The following is a 23,690-nucleotide window of genomic DNA, read 5'->3' on the forward strand; positions in this document are numbered from 1 at the left end:
CGGAATCGAACCCGGGACCCTTCAGTCCGCAGGCCGTCGCTCTATCCACTGAGCCAAACCGGTTTTGGCGACATTAATTTTCTTAATGGGTTATTCAGGATATTGTGTCTTATTCTGATGCTCTGTATCTCAGGCTACATTTTTTAAAAAAAGTTATATTTATTATTGAAAAAATATTACCCCCTTTATTCACATTGAACCCCTCCACCCCACACTTGCTCTGGCCCCATGCAGGTCTTCATGGTACTGTTGTCTGTTTCCATGGGATATAGTATATATATATATATATATATATATATATATATATATATATATATCATATATTATACACACACACACACACACACATACACACACACATACACTAGAGGCCCGGTGCACAAAATTCATGCATGGGGATGTCCCTCAGCCCTGCCTGCACCCTCTCCAATCCGGGACCCCTTGGGGGATGTCCAACTGCCAGTTTAGGCCCCGCTGCAGTCAGACAACCCTCTTGCAATCCGGGACTGCTGGCTCCTAACTGCTCACTTGCCTGCCTGCCTAATTGCTTGTAACCACTCTGCCTGCCTGCCTGCCTGATCACCCCTAACCCCTCTGCCTGTCTGCCTGATTCCCCCAACCGCCTCTGCCTGCCTGCCTGATGCCCCTAACTGCTCCCCTGCTGGCCTGATCACCCCTAACTGCCTCTGCCTGCTGGCCTGATCATCCCTAACCACTCTCCCCTCCCAGTCTGATGTCCTTTAACTGCTCTCCCTTGCCGGGCTGATAGCCCTTAACCACTCTCCCCTGCTGGCCTGATCGCCCCTAACTGCTCTGCCTGCCTGATCATCCCTAACTGCCTCTGCCTCGGCCCCCACCACCGTGGCTTTGTCTGGAAGAATGTCCAGAAGACATCCGGTCTATCCAGTCTAATTAGCATATTACCCTTTTATTAATATACTAGAGGCATGATGCATGAAGATTCATGCAAGAATGGGCCTTCCTTCCCCTGGCTACTGGCACTGCCTTCCCTCCAGTCCGGAGCCGCCTTTCGGCCTTCCCATGTTGCTCAGAGGCCCAGAACTGCTGGGGCTGTGTGGAACGCCTGCGTCATCGCCATGGCGACGATGCAAGCATCCCACCACACCCTTGGCCGCTCAGCACCTGCATATGCAAATTAATCCACCATCTTTGTTGGGTTAATTTGCATACTCACTCCTGATTGGCTGGTGGACATCGTGAAAGGTATGGTCAATTTGCATCTTTCTCTTTTATTAGTGTGTATATATATATATGGTCAATTTGCATCTTTCTCTTTTATTACTGTGTGTATATATATATATATGGTCAATTTGCATCTTTCTCTTTTATTAATATATATATATATGTGTATATATATATATATATATATATATATATATACGCGCACACACACACACACACACACACACACACACACACACAAGTTCTTTGGTTAATCTCTTCCCATCCCTCAACCCCATTCCCTTACCCCTGGCCTTCCCTCTGAGATTCATCAGTCTGTTCCCTGCTTCTATGTCTCTGTATCTATTTTGTTCATCAGTTTATTTTGTCTCAGGCTAATTTTCAAATAAGAAGATTGCACCTTATATTTTAGGTCTCTTTCATATTTAGTGCCTTATAGATATAGAACCTTATTTTGTTATAGATGGCAAATTGATCTTATCAAGTAATATGACAACTCTCTTTAGTACTTAAATGTGACTTCAAGTTTTTGAGAAGTTATTTTCTTTTTTTGTTTGCTTGAAAGTATCTGAAGGTGAAAAGTGTGAAGTGACTATTGATGCTTACTTCTTTCTCAATGAAAATTGCACTGGCAATGCAGACTATGTGAACAAATCTGAAGACATTGATTATCCATGTTTGTTTCAATGTGAAAAAACAATGGAGGTAAGGTAGCATTTCTCATATTACTCTTTAATTCCTATTTGTCTTATTTGAAAAAAGTTAGAAATGTTAAGTTTACAAACTTAAGGTCCAAGATGTGCACAGCTTAAATAGAACTTTATAAACAAATTTTCAACAATCTACTTGGAAATCATTTTTTTCAACATTTTTTATGTTTATAATATAGAGAGGTAATGAAGAGTTTTAACAATCATTTTATTTCTAATCTTTTTGTGTTCTATTCCTGTTATAATTTGCTGACTGATTAAAGCCTCTTAAACACAATTATGATTATGCCATCTTTTTGTTTAAAGATCTTAAAGAACTATGATTATCTTTTGGAATATACTTAAATATCTGGAAAATTTCTAATCTCTGTGCAGTTTTACCACTAACAATTTTGGGGCCTAGTACAAGAATGCCAAAAGTGGACCTCTTTTCTACCATCTTGCCTTCATCTTGTATAAATTAGGGCAATATTTTTAAACAAATAACAATAAAAAACAATGATTTTAGGATATATATTTTAAGGAACATTTTGTCAAAATGATTCAGAGGTTTTTAAAAAAAGTTTAGAGAGTTAAGAGAATATTTGTAACCTCTCTTCTCTAGACACAACCTAGTTTGGTTATTTTATAGAAAAAAAGTTAATTTTATATTTGGCATATTATTCATATACAAAATTAATAAAAATGTATAAGCTTTTTATGAATAAACCCATAATATTAAGCCAATTTTATAAAAAAAAACACACTGTTTACTTCAAAAGTAACCAACTTAAAGAAGAATTACAAATATGGAGATAGAGATTTCAAGTTCCTTAGATGTTTTAATTTCACATATACCCTCAAACTTTTTAAATTTTTTAAGTTATACACATATATATTAGGCTTAATATAGTTTTACATGTATGCATTTAGCCAATCACAGGTATATGACTATGCTTTAGATGACTAAAGTTTTTATCTTTAAGATATACTGTACTTTATTAGCATATTAAGGAACATTATATATTAAAATTACTAATTAAGTGACTGTATACTTTCTCTTTGGATAAAAACAAGCAAATCGTATTTATTATCTTGTATACATAGTTCTATTTCTTTGGTTTCTTTTAAAATAAATACCAACTTTAAATAAAGTAACTAACATTATTTTTTTAAGACTCAAGAGAAAACCAGAAGACAGCAATTAAATAATATTTTAGCTATTTTATTTTTTCATGATCACACATTTTATCTAACTTTTACAACTTTTATGTTAATCAAAATAAATATAAATATGCCAACATAAATATACAAGGGTGGGCTAAAGTAGGTCTGCAGTTGTTCATATGGAAAATAATACAATAATTAATAAATAATACAAGATTAACTGTGGGCTTCTGGTCAAGATGGCAGTGTAGGTAAACATGGCATTCAAATCCTCCAACAACCAAATGAAAAATACTACTAAATCTTAGAACACCATCGTTGAAAAACTGCCTGAATAGAAGTCCTACAACTAGGGAGTTAAAGAAGCCACATGGAGACTGGTAGGAGGGGCGGATATGCTGAACAGGCTGGTCTGACACCCACTTGTGGCAGTTTATAATTGCAAGGGATGTTTTTGGCTGCAGAATCTCCCCTCATCCCCCCCTCCCCCCTGCCCCCCCCAAGAAGCAAGTGTTCCCAGCCCCACATCAGGGCCCCCTAGCCCAGGGTTCTAGTGCCAGGAAGAAAAGTTCCCATAACTTTGGGCTGTAAAAACCAAAGGGTATTGTAGCTGAGGGAGAAAGAGGGATGGATGCTGGAGCCCTAGGCAGTTCCTCTTTAAGGGCCCACACATGGACTTACTGGGACCCACTTCTTCTGAGCTTCAGTGACTTGTCAGCAACTTGAAAGGAGCCAGAGATGTACAGGTACAGAGAACAACAAAATTGTCTGAGTTCAGGGCAAGAGCTGAAAGGGGGAGCAGCTTTTCACCAGATAAAAGTGCTGGCAGAAGCCATTATTCCTTTGTTGAGCTCTCCCCTTCCATAGAACTGACAGGTGGGTGCTATATTTGAGTCTCCATCAAGTGGTTCATACTGTTCACCCCACCCTGGTAATTCTCTGAAACTTCACCCCAACCAACTTGAAAGCTAATTCAAGCCATATCCAGTGGCTTTTCCATACAACTGTCTCCCTTGCCTCATGCTTTGGGCTTTTCTAAAATCTCTCAAATGAGCAGCATCTGACCTCGATATACCCTGTACTTATCAAATCACTGGGTTTTACACCTGAAATTAATATAATATTGTATGTCAATTGTAATTGAAAAATAAAACATGATTTAAAAATTTAAAAAAGAAGTACAATTTGGCAGTTATAAAATAGTCACTGGTATGAAAGTACAACATAGGGACCATAGTCAATAATATTGTAGTAACTATGTACGGTGTCAGAGGGGTAGTACTAGAATAATCAGGGAGATCACTGTTTTTTTAATTACAATGGTAGTGTTCATTGGTAATGCTTTTCTGCATACATACAAGTCCTTTAGTTGATCCCTTATCACTGCCTTCCTTCTCAGGTTTGACTGTCAGTTTGATGCTTCTATGTCTCTGGATCTATTTTTGTTTATCGGTTTATGTTGTTCACTATATTCCACAAATGAGTCAGATCATGTAGTATTTGTCTAAAGGTCTAACCACTGTTCTGTACACCTGCAACTGATATAAAATTGAATGCCAGCTGCAATTTCAAAATATTAAAACTTGATTTCTTTCAATTAAAATAAAAACTAAAAAAAAAAGAATAAACTTTGTTTCTCATACTCAGAACTATAAATCTACTTTTGCCCATACTGTACATCAATTAATTATATAGGATGATCCAAAAATGTATACACACACTTTGAATAATTATAAAGGTGGTGATTATTAAAATACATTTAATTTTTAAAATTGAGCTATCAATTGCAAAACTGTGTATATATTTTTATTTCCTAAATTGCATTCAATAGGGAATAGGGTTAATTTTAAACTATATTTAGAGATTAATATTTGTATATTTTTCTTACTTAATAATTGCTCAGGTATTAAAGGTTAATTTATTAATTCATTTTAATATCAGTGTAAGACCTTGATATTGACCAAGGATTTGGAAATTGCAATTTACACCATCATGTTAAGTCCTTATGATTTGTAGTATCATCAGCAAAACTTTCTAGTACATCAGTGTAGGTGAATCAATAAAAAAAATTACAAGATGAAAACCTTTTAAAGTATATAAATTATTAAAATGTTAGTTACTTCAATTTTGTATTTTTAAAACCAGTAACAATCTGAAGAAACTATGATAGAATAGTTTTTCAAGATTTATAATCATTCCCATTTGCCTAAAAAGTCATTTCCCATTTATTTATTGTGAATGTACATAAGCTCTCTTAAATATAAGTAAATGTCTATGTTCATTTTTTTTTAATCAAGACTTTCAAGTTTATGCCAAAACTCTAAGGGCCTAATTTTCTATTCATATAAAATACTAAATGCATTACCCATTCACATTTACAGCTTTGCTAAATTTTTGGCAAAGACAAAACATATAATTTAAGTACAGTTTATCATTTTCCTTTTCCTTGTTTTTTTTTAACTATCTGATCAATGGTCCTACAATATACATATAATGATAGGAAAATATTTATGATCAATAAATTTTATAATTTTCCAAAAAAAAAGCAAAAATAAAGAAGTGAAGGGGAGCTAAATTCAGGCTGATGTAAAATCATGATTGTTAAAAGTTAATTATCTCCCAGCTGCAAAGAGTAGTAGAGGCTTGAGTATAGAAAAAACTTATTTTTACAGAGATACATACCCACAAAACAAGTTATTAATATGAAACAGATTAAACAATAATTTATACCCTTGACAATTCCATGGAGCCATGTAATTAAAAACCTAGTGCTTATTAATCCCCAAAGTATAAAAATGGAAGAGGGGTTATTATACATCAAACACTGTTAGACACACTGGATGGATCTCTCCTCATGAGAGTAGAGATTTTCTTTTTGTTTTAATGCATCTGTCAAATGAACAATTTTGTTCTTGTCAAAACTTCTACAGAGCGGCCACTGCAATTATAGATTGTCCCTGGAGGAATTATAGTAATTAGAAAGGTATATATAAGACTTACAACATGAAGGAAGGAATGCATGATGTCCAAGACTGAAAGGACCCCATGAAAATATATGTAGGTGCTTGTGTAATGTCATGTCTTATGAAATGCCAAAGAGTAGTCAATCTCAACTGAGGACCTGACAAAACTGTGTAAAAAGATTTTCAAAAGGTGGCTCAAGGAAAATTTTGTCTTGGAAATGCAGACTCATGTGACCATATGAATTCACTGTTCATTAAGTTAGCTAGGTGATGAAGTTGTAAGATCCATGCCTATCTCTCTAGATTAAACTGGATCCTATAATCAAACATTTCCTAAAATGTTTTCTTACTCTTAAGAGACAAACTAAACTTAGCATTTGGGAATTTGATGAAAAGGAATTGGAGTTCAGATCTGAAACTGTTCCCATGTCACTGTCACAGTTGGAGAGAGGAATCTTCATTGGTCTCACAGCAGGGTGCTGTTTGGAGTCTAAGGTCCTCAAGTTTGGTAGTGAGGGCATCTTATTGGATCTTTACAGAATTGTGTGTTTGTTCAGGTTGACAATTCCATTTACTAAGAAAAGTAATTCTCTCAGATTTATGCAATGAGGGGAAACAACACCTTAACAGAATCTTACAAGTGTTTCAGAAGGAAGAAGTTATCAGAAGATATTTATATGCTTCAGAGCCTTGGTTGTCAGCTGGTGGGGCTTTACTTGAAAGGCTCCGTAAGAATTTATATATATAGTTTTATATGGTAGGCACAATATGATGGTAATATTAAAGTGAGTTTGATAAGTAAGTTGTTTGACTTGGTAATTAACTTATTTTAGTTAATTCACAATTTTACCTTTAGGAGCAAGTATTTCATGGAGCAAAGGGTAAGTTATTTTTGCTGTTTTCTTTATTTTAGGTTTATTTCAGTTTTCATCATCAAAGACTGAAGTCCCAAAAGTATTCTTTCATTTATTTTGTTAAAAAGCAAACAAACAATAACAACAATAACAAAAACTCTTTGTACTGTAGAAAGGTTTTCTAAAAATATTTCCTACTTCTGATTTGTTGTGGAGAACAGTTAGAAACATTCATGCATAAGCAGGATGCATTGGTATCTACTGGTTGGCTATTTTTTCTTTTTTCTTTTTTTTTTTTTGGTTAATCCTCACCTGAGGATATTTTTTTTCCCATTGATTTTTAGAGAAAGTGGAAGGGAGAGGGAGGGAGTGAGAGTGACAGCGAGCGTTAGTGCAAGCAAGAGAGAATGACAGAGAGACAGAGAAACTGAGAGACATTTAAAATATTCTTATTTCTTATTTTTTATAGATGTGTGCAAATGGATGCATTTGTTTGACTGAAGAAGGAAATAAGGGATATTTTTGTCTATTTATTCCCAGAAGGCCTGGGAAAATGTATCTGGAAAATACAACTGACTATCAAGAAAGTCGGTATCAACTTGAAGCTATTTATGAAGATGAATTTAATAAATCTAGGTATTTATACATTATGTTATATGTAATAATATGAGTACAAATATAGGAAAAAGAATATAGACATATAGAAATGCATTTTCTATATTACATGAGAATTAAAGTTAGTATCTGTGGTAAATAAAATCTGGGATAGATTCTCATATATTAAGATGTATATGGTTAATCCCAGAGCAACTAATAAGAAAATAACAAATAAAACAGTAAAAATAACATTAAAATTTTAAAATTTTGACCTGGAAAACTATTTACTTAATATAAAAATGAGGTATTATCAGAAGCATAAAGGTATTAAAAGGACATGAGACATAAGAAAAACAAAAAGGAAAATGGCAGACATAAATCCAACTATATAAATAATAATATTAAAATCAAGTGGATTCAAAATTCAATCAAAAGGCAGAGATTTTTCAGCCTAGATAATTTCTAGACATACCCAAGTATATGCCATCTATTGGAGACACATTGTCTACATTTAAATATACATTTAGATTAACAGTAACAGATTGGGAAAATATATATCATTCACATAGCAACCATTGAAAGCAGGAGTATCTATATTAATATCAAACAAAATAGACTTTAAAAGAAAAAAAAATGGTTACTAGTGAAACCATCCTCATTATATAATGAGAAAAGATCTAATCCATTAGAAGATGTGGCAATTATAAGCATATGTGCCAAACAACAGACACCCAAAATAGGTAAAACAAAAACTTATAAAGTAAAACAATGATCCTCCTATATAATAAAAGCCTAATATGCTAAGTGTCTGGTCGTCAGCTTAGCCATTCAACCAATCAAAGAATAATATGCTAATGATATGTTAAGCCGCTCATCCACTCGCTATGATGTGCACTGACCACCAGGGGGCAGACGCTCCAACTGGTGGGTTAGCTTGCTGCTGGGGTCCGGCCAGTTGGAACTAAGTGAGAGGGGCTGGACATGCCCTGGAGCCTCCCTACGGTCCCTCTCAGGCTGGCCAACCTCCCGCGTCCCTCCCTAGCCTACACCCTCTCACAATCTGGTGTGAGGGACCCCCTACACGAGTGTACAATTTTTGTGCACCAGGCCTCTAGTAGTACTATAATAATGTCAAATTTAACAACTTCTTTGAATAAAGAAAACTAACAATAACTACATAATAATAATGTTAACAATCAGTTGATAATTAATGCGTAGACATTATACTATTGAAATATATTTTCTATGAGTGCAGCTTAAAGTACATAATGTAAATGAAGTATTTTACAAAGGTTTAAGTATTACCACAGTTTTGCCCTAAAAGGAACAAAAACATTTCCAAAGATTTTATATAAACTTAATGAAACGGGGGGCTGTCCCCCAGCTATGTTTTCACTCAGGAAAGCGTAGTTTTGTGTTAAGTATTGGATTTCAATTTCTCAACACTAGAATGTGAAGTTTTTGTGTATCCAACCCATTTATGAAGTTTTTAATCTATGCTCAATTCACCAATCCCTACTTGCTACCAGAAACAGCATAACAAAATGAAACCCACTCACTCACACATTTCTTAAACCTTTATTGAATACTTTCTAATTGGAAAATGTTTGGAAATAAGATCTGATTCCTATCCCTTGTAATGTATCATCCATAGGTAAAATCAGTATTTACCTCAGAACACATCTCATGGCTATTTTATGGAGAAAGCAAATATATTTTTAAATTACTAAAGTAACTATTATTTTTACTTTCTAAACACACAAGTAGTTTGTGTTATAGCAATTAATTTTATGGCTGACTTTTGGGAAACTTTCAAATAAACCAGTTTCTTTTAAGGACTATTTTAGGAGCTTACATTTTCCATGTAATGCTAAATATGACCAAAACACTATTTTTCATTTATAAGCAATAGTTCTGTTTTGAAGTGTAAAATTTGAAGTCCATGATAAAATCAGGTATAGTTTCAAACCTATTTCTGTAGAGTCTGGAGGCTTGAATAAATACAGCTTTATGTGAATTTGCCACAGAAATCTATTTTGTTCAGAGTTTTCTTAAATTATTTCTGAACCAGGAACTCTAATAATTATTAATTTCTAAGACTATTATAATTTCTGCCATAATATCAGTAACATTTTTAATAAGTTGAATTTCTTATTTTGTTTATATTTTTAATTTTTAATGTACCATGAAAATTTTCCTGCTTCCCAGGCAAAAGTTTTTGTGTTACATTTTACTTTGAAAAAAATTAAAAAAGGAGTAAACTGGACTGCAAATGTATGATGTATATATGCATGTTTTTGAAGAGTCTTGATATACTAAGCCACATTTTCTCTAGTGGCTGGACATATTTTTCTATTGCATTTACATGTATTGATATATTATTTTTCATCTTTATTTTGCCATGGAAAAATGAAATAACCTAGCTTCCTTAAGTTTTATAGTAAAATGATATAGAGGTGATTATTTACTTAAGCAATTCTAAAGTTAATATTGTGATGTCCATATTCATGCTGAAAATTAATTGTAATACACCTAATTAAAAGGAGTAGTTTTGTGTAATTAAATTTTAATAATAGTATGAGTTGAAATTTAGCTAATGTATATACAATTATACTTCACATTATCATTTTTTTTCTTTCATCTGAAAACCAATATATGTGTATGCACATAAAGTGAAAGATTGACTATATTATAGCTTCTGGCTCTGTGACTTTATGCTTTAGATTCATGTGTCAAACAAAAATTGTGTGCATGTGGTTAATATGATTTTGTGTACCTGGGCCAGATTTTTATTTTTCTTGGTAATATCTAAATAGCTTTATATAGGTCTAACCTTTTTCATTGCTTTTCACATTTTCTTCTAAGACATGAAATGTCATGAAGCTGTTTGTTCAGAACCTTTAAGATGACCTTTCTCTGGAGTATATCTCAATTTTGAAATAAATTTGATGATTATATAGTCAAACAATATTAATAGAGGATCTACTGTATATAAGGCATATAGATTATAATCTTGATATTTAGGCTAACAAATAGAGTAATATATTTAACTTCTTCTATCCCTAGAATATATTTTCATTAAATGATAAAAAACATTAAATTTCAATATTTAAAATGAGACCATATTTTAAACTTAGACTTTCACCTAATGTATTTGTTTTGTCTTTTCAATTATATCATTCACTTATTTCAAATTTAAGTAAAATTCTTGTTGATTTATTTAATAATGAAGATAGTAATACATTCATTAAGTCTTTTGTGCAATTTATTTTTCTCAAAGTAAAAGTTCTTGGAATTTATAAGAATATTTGAAACATTTTAATAATATATGTGGATCACTATAATTTTATTGACTTTTTTCTTTTTTTACAAAATTGATGTACTTGTCACTGAATTGCTTTCAATTTACTAGTAATTTATCTTAGCACTGGGCATCCATATGCATGCATATCAGTATTTATGAATATTATTAATTATGATGAAACATACTTGACATAATGGGTAAAACATGGTGAGTGCTTTAATAAACTGGATAAATTTGTTTTAGATCAATGGTTTTCAAAGGGATGTCCTTGCATTTTGGGTACAATTTGAAAATTATTAAGGTCATTCTAATCAGTGGAATTGACTGAAACAGCTGGCCTTTAGCAGGTGGGGGGTAGAAAATGCTATAAATCCTTCATTGCACAGGATACTTCCATGATTAAAAAAACATTATTACAAGGTTTAAACTATTCCAAAGTTCCAATATATGTTAATATGATTATAAAGCCTTTTTATGAATATCTGAGCCAATATGCATTGACACAAAATACTTTTACAAAAATGTAATAATCATTGGATTAATCAGAAAGGAAAATTTCATGTTAATCAAGAAAATATTATGCTTTATTCAGAAATTTATTGGAATTTGTTAACCATATTGGAAAATCATATCATCCTACTTGAATTTTGAATAACTAACTACTGTCATCAGCTTCCATTATTCTGTGTATGGATGCAAAGAAGTAAGCACATCAATGTAACTTCGAGTTCAGTAATTTCTACAAAAGATGTATTTTTATACATAACTACATTCAATAACAATTTAGTGTCTTTTATATGTTCTCATATTAGAGTTAGGTCATTATCCTGATTTTTTAAATATTAGGTGTGTAGATAGGTTATACTTTAAAATTATTTTTAAAATATTTTATTTATTTTTTTAGAGAGAGAGGAAGGAAGGGAGAAGACAGAGAGAGAGAGAGAGAGAGAGAGAGAGAGAGAGAGAGAGAGAGAGAGAGAAACATTAATGTGAGAGCAAAACATCAATGGGCTGCCTCATGCATGCCCCCTACTGGGGATTGAGCCTGCAACTGACTCATGTGCCCTGACCAGGAATTGAACCTGAAACCTTTTGGTGCAAGGGACGATGCCCAACCACTGAGAAACATGGGCCAGGACATATATAAATTCGAATGTATAAAGTAAAGGGGGTGCCACAGAAAATAGAAATATATTACAAACAGAAAATATTGACCTAGCCCTAACCGGTTTGGCTCAGTGGATAGAGCATTGCCTTGAGGACTCAAGGATCCCACGTTCGCTTCTGGTCAAGGGCATGCACTTTGGTTGCGGGCACATACCCAGTGGGGAGTGTGCAGGAGGCAGATGATCGATGTTTCTCTCTTATCGATGTTTCTAATTCTCTAACCCTCTCTCTTTCTCTCTGTAAAAAATTAATAAAATATATTTGAAAAAAGAAAATATTGACCTAATTTGCTGTAGAATATATATTTTTGAGAGATGTTAACAAATGAAATACTGAAAAATATGAGGGCTATATTTAAGTCAGGAATAAGAGATCTGATTTTCTCAGGCATGGTGATGTAAGCAAATTGATTGTCCATTCTGGGTCTGCTATTGATAACTGATATTGCCTCATATTTCCAATTGTTTAGTAGACTTATGGGTTTAATTTTCTCAAATTTGATATGCAGGTTCTTAGTTCTACTGCAATTTTTCTCCTGCTAAATCTTCCTTGTAGTAAAGGGTAGTACAGTCCTAAACTGCTAAGATCTGAAAGATGGAGACATTCTAAATTAATTTCTTCTACTATATCCTATAATTAATCTATTAGGTAATTATGTATTTTTTTCAAAATATATCTTGAAATGGCCACTGCTTACTATCTGCAAAATTCCTACTCTCTTACCATGATCATATATTTCTATTGCTGCATTATTTCCTGGTTTATTTAGCTTTCATTAAATTAGAGATTATTGTACGAAGAATTAAATGATAGGCCTTCCTATTCTCACAAAGGGTCTGTTGTCTATTTAGAAAAGCTTTTAAAAAATATATGTATATAGAAAAATAGCATTATGATTAAATTGGTATGGTTGAGACACAAAACTACATAATTATCTTACTAATATATGTAGGACACTATGTAATTTACTATCCCAATCCAAGTACTTTTAAAGTAAATGAACACTACTAATAATTAATCTACAGAAAATGGTTAAAGCATGACTTAGGCAGACTTATATGCCATGTGACATAAATATTCTGGGAATTCCTTTTTTTTGTTAAGATTTGCTGTGTGACATATTTATTTAGGGTTTTTGTTTGTTTGTTTGCTTGTTTAACTGGTTGTTTTTGGGGACAGGGCAAGCGAGAAGTCATTGAAGGGAAGTAATTGCCTTTTGTCATTTTATTTCAGGTGAACGTAAGCACATTTGCTATGGCTGGTCACAGTCTTACCTACTTAGTAATGAATAAATTTAATTGTCTTCTGTAAAATAGATGTAGTACTAATAATTCTACAGATGATAAAACTATGGCACAGAGAAACTTATTTATGAATTAAGTTAGAAAAGAAGAATTAGAACTAAGGTTCCTTCTCCAAGGCCAGTGCTGTGAATATATGAAAGCATCAATTATACTGCCTGCCATTAACAATCTCAATGACCCTTGGCAAATTACATTAAATGACTAAGTTTTTTTTACAAATACAAGAAAAAAGATTTGAACTAATTGAACTTTAACATTCTAGCTGGCTCCAAACACCTACCATCATATAAATTTAAGAGTGTAATGACTTAGGTTCAGTAGGTTAATTTTCATTAATAATAACAAACAAAGTGATTTGACATTGCTCTTCTCAACTCATTGACATGTTTATGTAATTATCTTAAGTGCCCTTTGAATAGTTGGCAAAGGATACTTGAAAATCGCTTTACTTTAGAACAAAGATTATCACCCATGATTTAAGTTTTTTTCTTACCTTATGTTTTCTTTCTTTTTCTTAGGCTTTGTCAGTTTGTATATGTGATATACAAATAAATAAATGTGGCTATCTATCTATATATATATATAAAAGTCTAATATGCAAAGTGTCCCCTTGGGCATTCAACAGACTGGGAGTTCAATCACTTGCTATGACGTGCGCTGACCACCAGGGGGAGGTGCAGAACGAAGGAAGGCCCTGGCCGGCAGCCGGAAGCTGCTAGGACCCTACCTGTGCATGAATTTCATGCACTGGGCCTCTAGTATTATATAATATACAATCATGTTAAAATGACTTGTAATCCACATTACCTAAGGTGGTGCCTAGAATATAGAGAATACCCAAGAATGTTTATTCAATGTATTTAATAAATAACTGAGGTGCTGAAAAGATGCGTGTATACAAAATGAGGAAAACAGAGGTTAAAAACCAATGTCTTTCTAAGTCCAGAAAAATATTCCTCCTTTGTTGATAGCCAGTTTTGCTATCCCCATTAAACCTGCAAGCATTTCAAATAGATTTACATGAAAGAGACTATCTTTCAAAACAATCTTAAAGAAAAGTACATCAAAATCTAAAAAATATTGGCTAAGTTAAAATTACTATAGGAATTAATTTTGTGTTTGCTATAAACACAGTCTTGTCAGGATTTTCAAATTCATTGAAACCAATACTTAAAAAGATGAATCTATGAATTGCATTCATGTATTCAAGGACAGAAATATTTCAAAATTCAAAGTAATATAGCACTTTAAAATGTTATACAAAAATATTTGGTTAGAGCCTTTCATTTGTACCTTAGATGAATAATCGCATTGAGTGAAAAATTTTGTTTGAATAATGTTATATATAATAGTATGCTCAATAGAACATATTATAATACTACTCCTGCCTCATTATCCTATCATGACAGATTGGGTTTATTTCCTTTTAAGAATAGCCATGGCCAGTGTTCACAGTGGTTAGAACATGAAAAGGTCACAAGTTCCATCCCCAGTCCAGCGGAGGCTTGTGTTGAAGGCAACCAATTGACTCATATTCTATCCATGTTTCTCTCTTCTCCCTCCCTCCTTTCCTCCCTCCTGCCTGCCTCCCTAACACTCTTTCTAAAAGTCAATAGAAAACTTTCCCCAGTGAGGATTAACAAAAGAAAAAAAAAAAAAAGGAATTCCTAGAATATTTGCATTTAATTCAACTGCAGGGATTATTACATTCTACTACTTATCACATGCCTCCTCCCCTCCTCCCTGCAAATTCTAAGTGTCTTTCCAGCACCTCATTTATTTATTCAATCATTATTCATTGAACACATTTTCTTGGGTCCTCTCTCTATGGTGGTCACTAGCATATACTTGCATATATGCTAGGCGATATGCATTAAATTTAAATAAGACAATTGTCCCTGCTTTCAAAGCACTTACATTATAGGCTACTAAGAAACTGAGATACACAAGCATCTTACCTAATAATAGACAAACATGTAAATTGACCGTACCTCCACTACGCCCACAGCCAATCAGGAGTGAGTATGCAAATTAGCCCAACAAAGATGGAAGGTTAATTTGCATATGCAGGTGAGGAGTGGCCAGGAGGGGCGGGATGCCTGTTATGACAGGGAGGGGCGGGCAGCAGAGGGAGCTACAGGAGCAGTGCTCTGCCGGGAGCAAAGACTTGCAGGCTCCCCGGTGGCCAGGACAAAGCCAGGGGAAGGAAGGCCTATTCTTGCATGAATATCGTGCAACAGGCCTCCAGTTTGAAATAAAACTTATTAGCATTATGATAGGGTAAGAAGAGAACACATCTTTTGAGGGAAAGTCACGGGTTTGTTTACCTCCATATCAGATCATTTAGGTCAATGCCAGTCTCATAGAAAATGCATATGCATATTCATGGGATGAATATAGGTGTGAACAAATAAATACTATCAATAACCTATTATTAATTAAAAAACAATTTTTTTTAGGCATGATCCTAAATATTTCAAACTTGTTTTGCACGGGTCTCAGCCTATTGATAATGATGTTATTGACTAGAAATGCCTGGGCACTCCCCTGTCATCTAGGAATGCCTGGGCAGTCACTATTCTGCTAGGAATGTCGGGGGCACTCACTTGGGCAGGTACTACTAGTTGGGAAAACGACAGACATTTCCCCTACCAAAGCCCATGTTGCAGCTGGACTGGCCCTTGTATATGGTTGTTAAGAGGAATCTCAGTAACGACCATCAGGGAACTTTGTAAAAATGAGTTTTATTACCACAAATCCTGAAGAATACAAGGTACATGTGGGCCACATAGCAAGGTCACATCTCAGGTAAAGAGACAGAGAGCAGACCTGGGGTTCAGCCTGGATTGGGGTCAAGGGTCAGGTGTGGTGCATAAAGTTTCACAAGTTCACTCTTTTTGTGAATTTAAAAGGCAATAGCAGGAATTTAAATGCCTGAACAGGAAAGCAGGGTCACACAAAAGGTCAGTTATCTGGGTTAACTAGGACTTTCTATAAAGAGGAATTTCATATGTTGGACAGCCTGTTTTTTTATCTAGTTATGTAGCTGGCCATATGTTTGTTAAAAATAATGCCATTGAAGTGGATGCCTTGGTGATCTAAAACTTAACATTAGGCACTATTAGCAAAGTGTAAATGAATAAAAACCTAATTGCCAGGCACTCACTACAACACGTTACTGCATATTTTTTACAAAAATCTGGAAACACACACATACACACACAGACACATACATCCTGTCATTGAGCCTCATCAGGATTGATGATAGTATTCTAGGTCACATTAAGTAGGAGTAATTAAGGGGAAGAACCTGTATATGAATCTAGGTCTGTCTGCAGCAAAAGTTCTTTTTATTCATTATTCTGCACAGTAAGCAAAATTAAATTTTGACAAGTATGGACACTACCCATCTTTATTATATTTCTTATCCTGTGCATTTGACTAAACATGCAATAAACACTTAAAATATGTTAACTTATATGACTAATTGAGTTTTTCGTTTTTGCATGTTTCAGATGCAGCTTTTCTCTTGGTTACACCGGCAGATTCTGTATTCTCAGTGTTGGAAATTGCTTAGGAAACCAGAGTACATCACTGCATGGCCTCTGCCAGGTCCATTTGCACAGCTATAACTGTAGCTGTCTGCAAATATATGAAAGAAACATCTGTGAAATAGAAAGTGAAGATTGTAAATCTATGCCCTGCAAAAATGGAGCAACCAGTATCATTTTAAGTGGCTATTTCTTCTGCACGTGTGTCCCTGGATTTACAGGCAAGTATTTCCTGAGAAATCAAATTCTCTATTGGAAATGTTAATACATTTATTTAACATAACTCAAATGTGTCTAATGATTGGTGTTGTAGCCTGCTTTCTCATTTGGCAAAGTAAAAATATATTCACTTGGAATAACAGAATTGCTTCTTCGGGCAATTACATTGCTGACTACATAGCCTTGGCTCATGCAAATGAGGCTAATAAGGCCAGGCTCTACCATTTAGAATATGATGTATATGTCAAAGGTCTGAATAGAAAAACAGACTCCATAACCTCCCAATAATTTTGCCTAAACAGCTTTAGTACTGCCCTTCAACCTCATCTTTGGCTGCCTAAGCATATTGAGAACTTTTTTTTTTAGTTTGAAAATAAAAGTTGGTCTCAGTATTTTCTAGGTCAGTTTTATGACCCAGAATTAATAAGATTTTAAAAATAAAATCACTAACATACTATATCCTCTGTAAAGTCATAGATGAGATTCATAGTGTCTACGTAGTAGTAAAGCAGTTTTTGACATAAAAATGTAAGATAGTAAACATTCAAATTTTGTTACTTGCAGTTTTATGCTTGGCCTTATATTGAAGTGATTGTTCATAATAATTTCAAAAATTCTTTACTATAATTGCCTTAGAGAAAGCAGTAAGGAAGCCATACACGAAGAAAATAATATTGTTACTTTTAAATCACAACTAACTTTCAGTACTGGTCAAATATTTTTTTTAAGTTTGACATTTCATTTTATTGAACAGACCCAACTTTAAAAGTTATTTGGATTTCCATCTTAAAATGAAAATCAGTTTCCCTATTTAAAGTACTATGATGAAAGTTTTGGAGGCAATTTAAAAAGATAAGTTCTAAAAATGGAAATGGTGCTATCATTGGAATAAATATATTGCCATCCAGATTAGCTTTTAAAAGATGGAAATATTTGAGTGCACAAATTCTGGTAATCTTGCTAAAAAGTTGATACCATTACTTCATATTTCACATTCCAAACATAAGAATAAAATAGCAAAAAGTGTGCTAGAATTGTTGAAATACAGTTATCTCCCTTAGAAAAAAACATATATATATATATACATATATATATATATATATTCACATACCTGTTTTTATAACATAGTATCTCCTCTGAAATTTTGTGATAATATAGTTTTAAGCATCAGTTATACATAAAATAAAATAAATTAAATTTTACTTTTCTTAATATGATTACTAAAAGTATATATCATTTAATGTGTGCATAGACTATATGTACATACCATGCTTAAACATATGTACATACTTATAATCAGTGAGCAATCTATCATTTTATGTATTAAGACTGTATACATTATATGAACATTAAATATGTGTTATACATATATGTTTTTCATATGGGTAAACCACATATATATGCAATACTTACCATTGGTTTATAATAGAAACTTGGTACAACTCACTTCCCAGCTGGGAATAAAAATGTGATTACTTTTATTTTACTTTTCAAATTAAACTCAATTTAAGATTTAGCGGCCTATATTATCCAGAAGACTGGTATTTTCTATGATGTTTATTTTCCCCAGATTGGAAATAACTCTGTGAATTTTCCCTGTTTCAACGTATTCAGTCCTACTTCTAAACTCTTCACACAGTAACAGGGTATTTGCTCTCTTGAGAGTGGTTATGTCTTAGGAGAAGGGTCTGAAAAGAATCATTTCAAAGGTGTGTTAATCTAGATGCACAGAAACAATGGACAGATGAGCCTTTTATAAAGAAGTTGTATGTCCATGGCATGACTATCCACCATGATCTTTCCAGTTAGGAATTTATGATCAGATCAACCTGTGAGGTTACTGTTCCTAGGACCACATTTTTCATCCACATGTGTTTCTCTCGCTTCTTGATTTGAGTTACCACATTCTCTTTTTCCTCCTCTCACAGTTTTCTTGGTAACTGAAAGAGCTAGAGAGGTTGTTTTTTATTTTATTTTTTTTACCAGCAGGAGGATCTAAATTATTCTACAAAATTACACCCAGCTTTTCCCTATTTTGAATGGGCCTGATCTAAGCATCCTTGATATACTGCCTTCTTTTCAATTGATTTCCATAACGAGTACTCCTATCTTTAAACAAACTCCTCTGAGATGGTCTTATATATTATCAATTCAACTTGCACATATCTGTGGTTCTCTACTCTCCCAGAAGCCAACTAGACAATTCTCTTTTTAAGATTTGGTACCTTGGGAATAAAAACATTTTCAAGTTCCATGAATATCATTTTTTTTCACAGACCTCCTTTTCTTTATCCGTTAACTCCTGCTCCTGTAGACATTCGATAGTGTATTTCAGCTCTTTTGTGCTTTAGGTGGAATCCAGATCCCTTTATGCACTCTCAAATAGTGATGCCTGATTGCTACTGTCCTAATATGTTGGCTTATATCTCAGATATTATTCCCAATATGAGATAGTATGACTCTACATGTTGTACCGTAGGGCTTTGGTGGCATAGGAGAGTGTGAGTCCGTTCTATATGCTAGAGCTCATTGGAATCCTCAGGATATCCACTTCTTTGTATTTTTTTTTCTATTAAATCTAGAACCTAGAAACCAAAGTTAACTTTTGTCTTTAACTTTGTTAATTTATTGTTTTCTTTGTTATTTAATAATTAAAAGTTTAAGATTTGAAGCAACCATCCTCACTTTCCAAAGATGAGCCCAGAAATGTTTTACTTTTCTCTTTATAGATGCTTACCGATATTATGTTGTGGAAAGATCAAACACCCTTATGGATAATTAATATTGTATTTCATGTACATAGATTTATAACCTAGTTTATTTAACTTATACATGAATTGTGAACATCACTGGCTATCTGTAAGATAAATATAAATCCTTACTTTTAGTGACTTTAAAATATTTACTTAAATGCATGCACCATACTTGAAATAGAATTGCTAGGTCAAAGGAAATACATATGGATTATTTGTTTATTTATTTATTTTTGTTTTATACAACCAAACCCTTGTTCTTTTCTATATATTCACCAGCAGTGTGTGTATTATTCTATATACATTCACCATAGCAAACATTAAGTTTTAACTTTTTTTTTAAGTTTAATATGCAAGATTTTATCTTATTTTGATTTTCATTTTTGGAGTAATAAAAAATATTCAGTATTCAAAATGTGAAATTCTTCTATTTGGAATAATTTTTAGACTATCAATTTTCTTCTTTTGAAAAGTGTATCTTCTCACAGTTCTTTATAATATTAAGATAGACTCACTTGCCAAAACCGGTTTGGCTCAGTGGATAGAGCATCAGCCTGCAGACTGAAGGGTCCCAGGTTCGATTCCGGTGAAGGGCATGTAGCTTGGTTGTGGGCACATCCCCAGTGGGAGGTGTGCAGGAGGCAGCCGATCGATGTTTCTCTCTCATCGATGTTTCTAACTATCTATCACTCTTCCTTCCTCTCTGTAAAAAATCAATAAAATATATTTAAAAAAAAAAAAAAAAAGATAGACTCACTTATTATTTCCAGGAAGATCATTGTGTTCTCTGCAAATAAGGATAGTTTTATTTCTTACTTACTTAATTGGTGCTATTTAATACCATTTTATCAAATTCATAGGATAAAGTACTGTACTAAGGGTGACAGTGAACATCCTTTTCTTGTCCTTGAAATTTGTTGATCTTTAGATTATGTTACCATTTGACATGGTGTTGGCTTGATATTAAATAGGTAATAAAATGGAATCTTTCCATTTTTATTTTAAAACATTTTAAATAGGAATAGAAGGAGAAATGATAGTATGGCAAATAGTCATATAATAGTGAAATTTACACTTGTATACTTTTGTAATTCATATATATATATATATATATATATATATATATATATATATACATATATATATGTAAGCACAACACACATAATATTGGTCTGTGTGTTTTTAGAAGTTTGGTTTTCAGTCTTCCAGTTTTAGGTTTACTTTTTACAAAAACATGAAAAATGCTCTTTCTTATGTTACACTCTGAAATATATAAAATAAAATGTTTTTAAAGGATGCAAAAATTTCCAAGAGTTTGTTAGCAATTAAAAAATAAGCATATCTCTTTATTGCTTTTAGGAAGGTTAATTGTTCTATAATCTTAACAGCTCCCAGGGTTTTATTGACTCAATTTACTAACTTGTATTATTTATACTAGAGGCCCTGTGCATGAAATTCGTGCATGGGAGGGTCCCCTCAGCCCAGCTTGCACCCTCTACAATCCAGGACCCCTCGGGGCATGTCTGGCTTCTGGTTTAGGCCCAACCCCAGGGATCAGGCCTAAACTGGCAGTTGGATATCCCTCTCACAATCTGGGACTGCTGGCTCCTAACTACTCACCTGCCTGCATGCCTGGTTGCCCCCAACTGCCCCTCCCACCAGCCTGGTCACCCTTCACTGCCCTCCCCTGCCAGCTTGGTCACCCCTCACTGCCCCCTCCTGCCAGCCTGGTTGCCCCTAACTGCTCCTCCTGCTGGCCTGGTCACCCCTCACTGCCCCCTCTCCCCCGTGCCAGCCTGGTCACCCCATGCAGCCTACTGTTCAGTCATTTGGTCATCCCTCACTAAGCCCCCTGCTGGCCTTGTCCCCCCATGCAGCCTGCTGTTCGATTGTTACTATGAGGGCATCCTGACCAATTTGCATATTACCCTTTTATTAGTATAGATAAGTATTAATATCATTTGGGCATTTAAAATTTAGTTGTCATAGGGTAATAATTTTATCTGAGGCAATGTCTTGCTCTTTGTTTTCTTTAATTTTGTTTCTTTTTAATCTTTACCATATTTGAGAGATAATATTAAAGAAAAAGTGAAGGGAAAGAGGGCAGTTAGGTGTTTGTCACTCTGGAAGATTTTTACCTATCCTTTGTGGATTTATACTTAAACTTCTCAAAAAAAATTAAACAGAAAATATGTAAATTTTAAAATGACAAATTGCAGCCTCACTGAAAGCAGTGTTACTAATGTGATTGGACAACAGCTCTTTAGCTACAGAACTACACATTTTTTTCAGATTCTCATTTCATTTTAAAGTCTGGTTTAACCTAAACTCATTAAAATGCAAAAGCTATGCAAACCAATGTTTGCATAATTATAAAATAATTTAGTAAATGTTGTATTTCAGGAAGAAAAAAGTTATGTGCAGGAATTTAATTAATGATCTGGCAACACAAAATATTCAACATTGGTTTTAACTGTATGCACATCTGGGATTTTCTCCAAAAGAACTGGATTTCTAAAGGTCAAGCATTTATATTAAAGTGCTATAAAATAACTATCTTATAATAAGGAGGATGAGCAGCTTTTCATGAGAAGTAGTACAAATTAACTTCCCAGGGGAAGTGAACAAATAAATTTCTATTACACAAGATATTTACTCTGATGTATTTATCATTTATGCTGAATTCATTTGTACACTGTGAAGTATTCAAGCACAATCTCTCCAATAAAAGGATAATATGCTAATTAGGGCAGACATCTTCTGGACATCCATCCGAACATCCATCTGGAAAAAGCCACAGTGGCTGCGAGGCCCGGGGCTCACAGCAGCCATGGGCTCAGGAAGCTGTGGGCTCACGGCAGCCATGGGCTCAGGAAGCTGTGGGCTCAGGCAGATGCAAGACCGAGGGCTCATAGCAGCTGTGAGCCACAGTGTCTGCGAAGCTCGGGCCTCAGGCAGCTGTGAGCCCCGGTGGCTGCAAGGCCTGGGGCTCAGGCCTCGCAACCGTTGGGGCCAGCAGTGGCAGCAGCAGCGGGTGATGGGGTGGTGCCTTCCCCTGATCAGCCTGGTTGCCTCCCACAGAGGGAGGCCAGACTGTGACTTAGGCCCTCTCCCCAACTAATCCATCAGTAGGACATCCCCTGAGGGCTTCCCAGACTGTGAGAGGGGGAAGGCCGGGCTGAGGGACCTCCCCCCCCATTGCACGAATTTTCATGCACCGGGCCTCTAGTCCTATATAATAAAAGCCTAATATGCTAAGGGTCCAACTGTTCAACCATTCGACCAGTTGCTATGACCACCAGGGGGCAGATGCTCCAACTGGTAGGTTAGCTTGCTGCTGGGTTCTGGCCAATTGGGACTGGGTGAGACAGGCTAGACACGCCCTGGAGCCCTCTTGCGGTCCCTCCCCTTCCCCAATCATGCACCAGTGGGGTCCCTTGGCCTGGCCTGTGCCCTCTCACAATCCGGGACCTCTCGGGAGATGTCGGAGAGCTGGTTTTGGCCTGATTCCTGCAGGCCAGGCCAATGGACACTACTGGTGCACGAATCTGTGCCCCGGGCCTCTAGTTAAAATACTATATAATAGAAAGCTAATATGCAAATTGACCGAACAGTGGAATGACTGGTTGCTCTGACGCACACTGACCACCAGGGGGCAGACGCTCAATGCAGGAGCTGCCCCCCGGTGATCAGTGCCCTCCCACAGGAGGATTGACGCTCAGCCAGAAGCTGGGCTCATGGCTGGTGAGCGCAGCACTGGTGGCAGGAGCCTCTCCTGCCTCCGCGGCAGTGCTAAGGATGTCCAACTATTGTCTTAGGCCTGCTCCCCATGAAGAGTGGATTTAAGCCATCAGTTGGACATCCCCTGAGGTCTCCCAGACTGTGGGAGGGCATAGGCCAGGCTGAGGGACCCTCCCCC

The 23,690-nt window shown here is 34.9% G+C and overlaps 1 protein-coding gene across 1 annotated transcript in view; it reads left to right on the top strand.

The window, feature by feature from the left end:
- The window catches only part of EYS (eyes shut homolog), a gene marked incomplete at both ends in the record, with an annotated part of 1,444,019 nt that overhangs the window by 117,962 nt on the left and 1,302,367 nt on the right, over window positions 1–23,690 (top strand). Inside the window, 3 exon segments of the mRNA XM_080665107.1 lie at window positions 1,769–1,908; window positions 7,346–7,512; window positions 16,764–17,024. Of these exon segments, the coding sequence (XP_080521233.1) occupies window positions 1,769–1,908; window positions 7,346–7,512; window positions 16,764–17,024 (568 nt within the window).

Source organism: Plecotus auritus, assembly GCF_963455305.1.
Source record: "Plecotus auritus genome assembly, chromosome: 4".
In the NCBI taxonomy this organism is placed as follows: Eukaryota; Metazoa; Chordata; class Mammalia; order Chiroptera; family Vespertilionidae; genus Plecotus; species Plecotus auritus.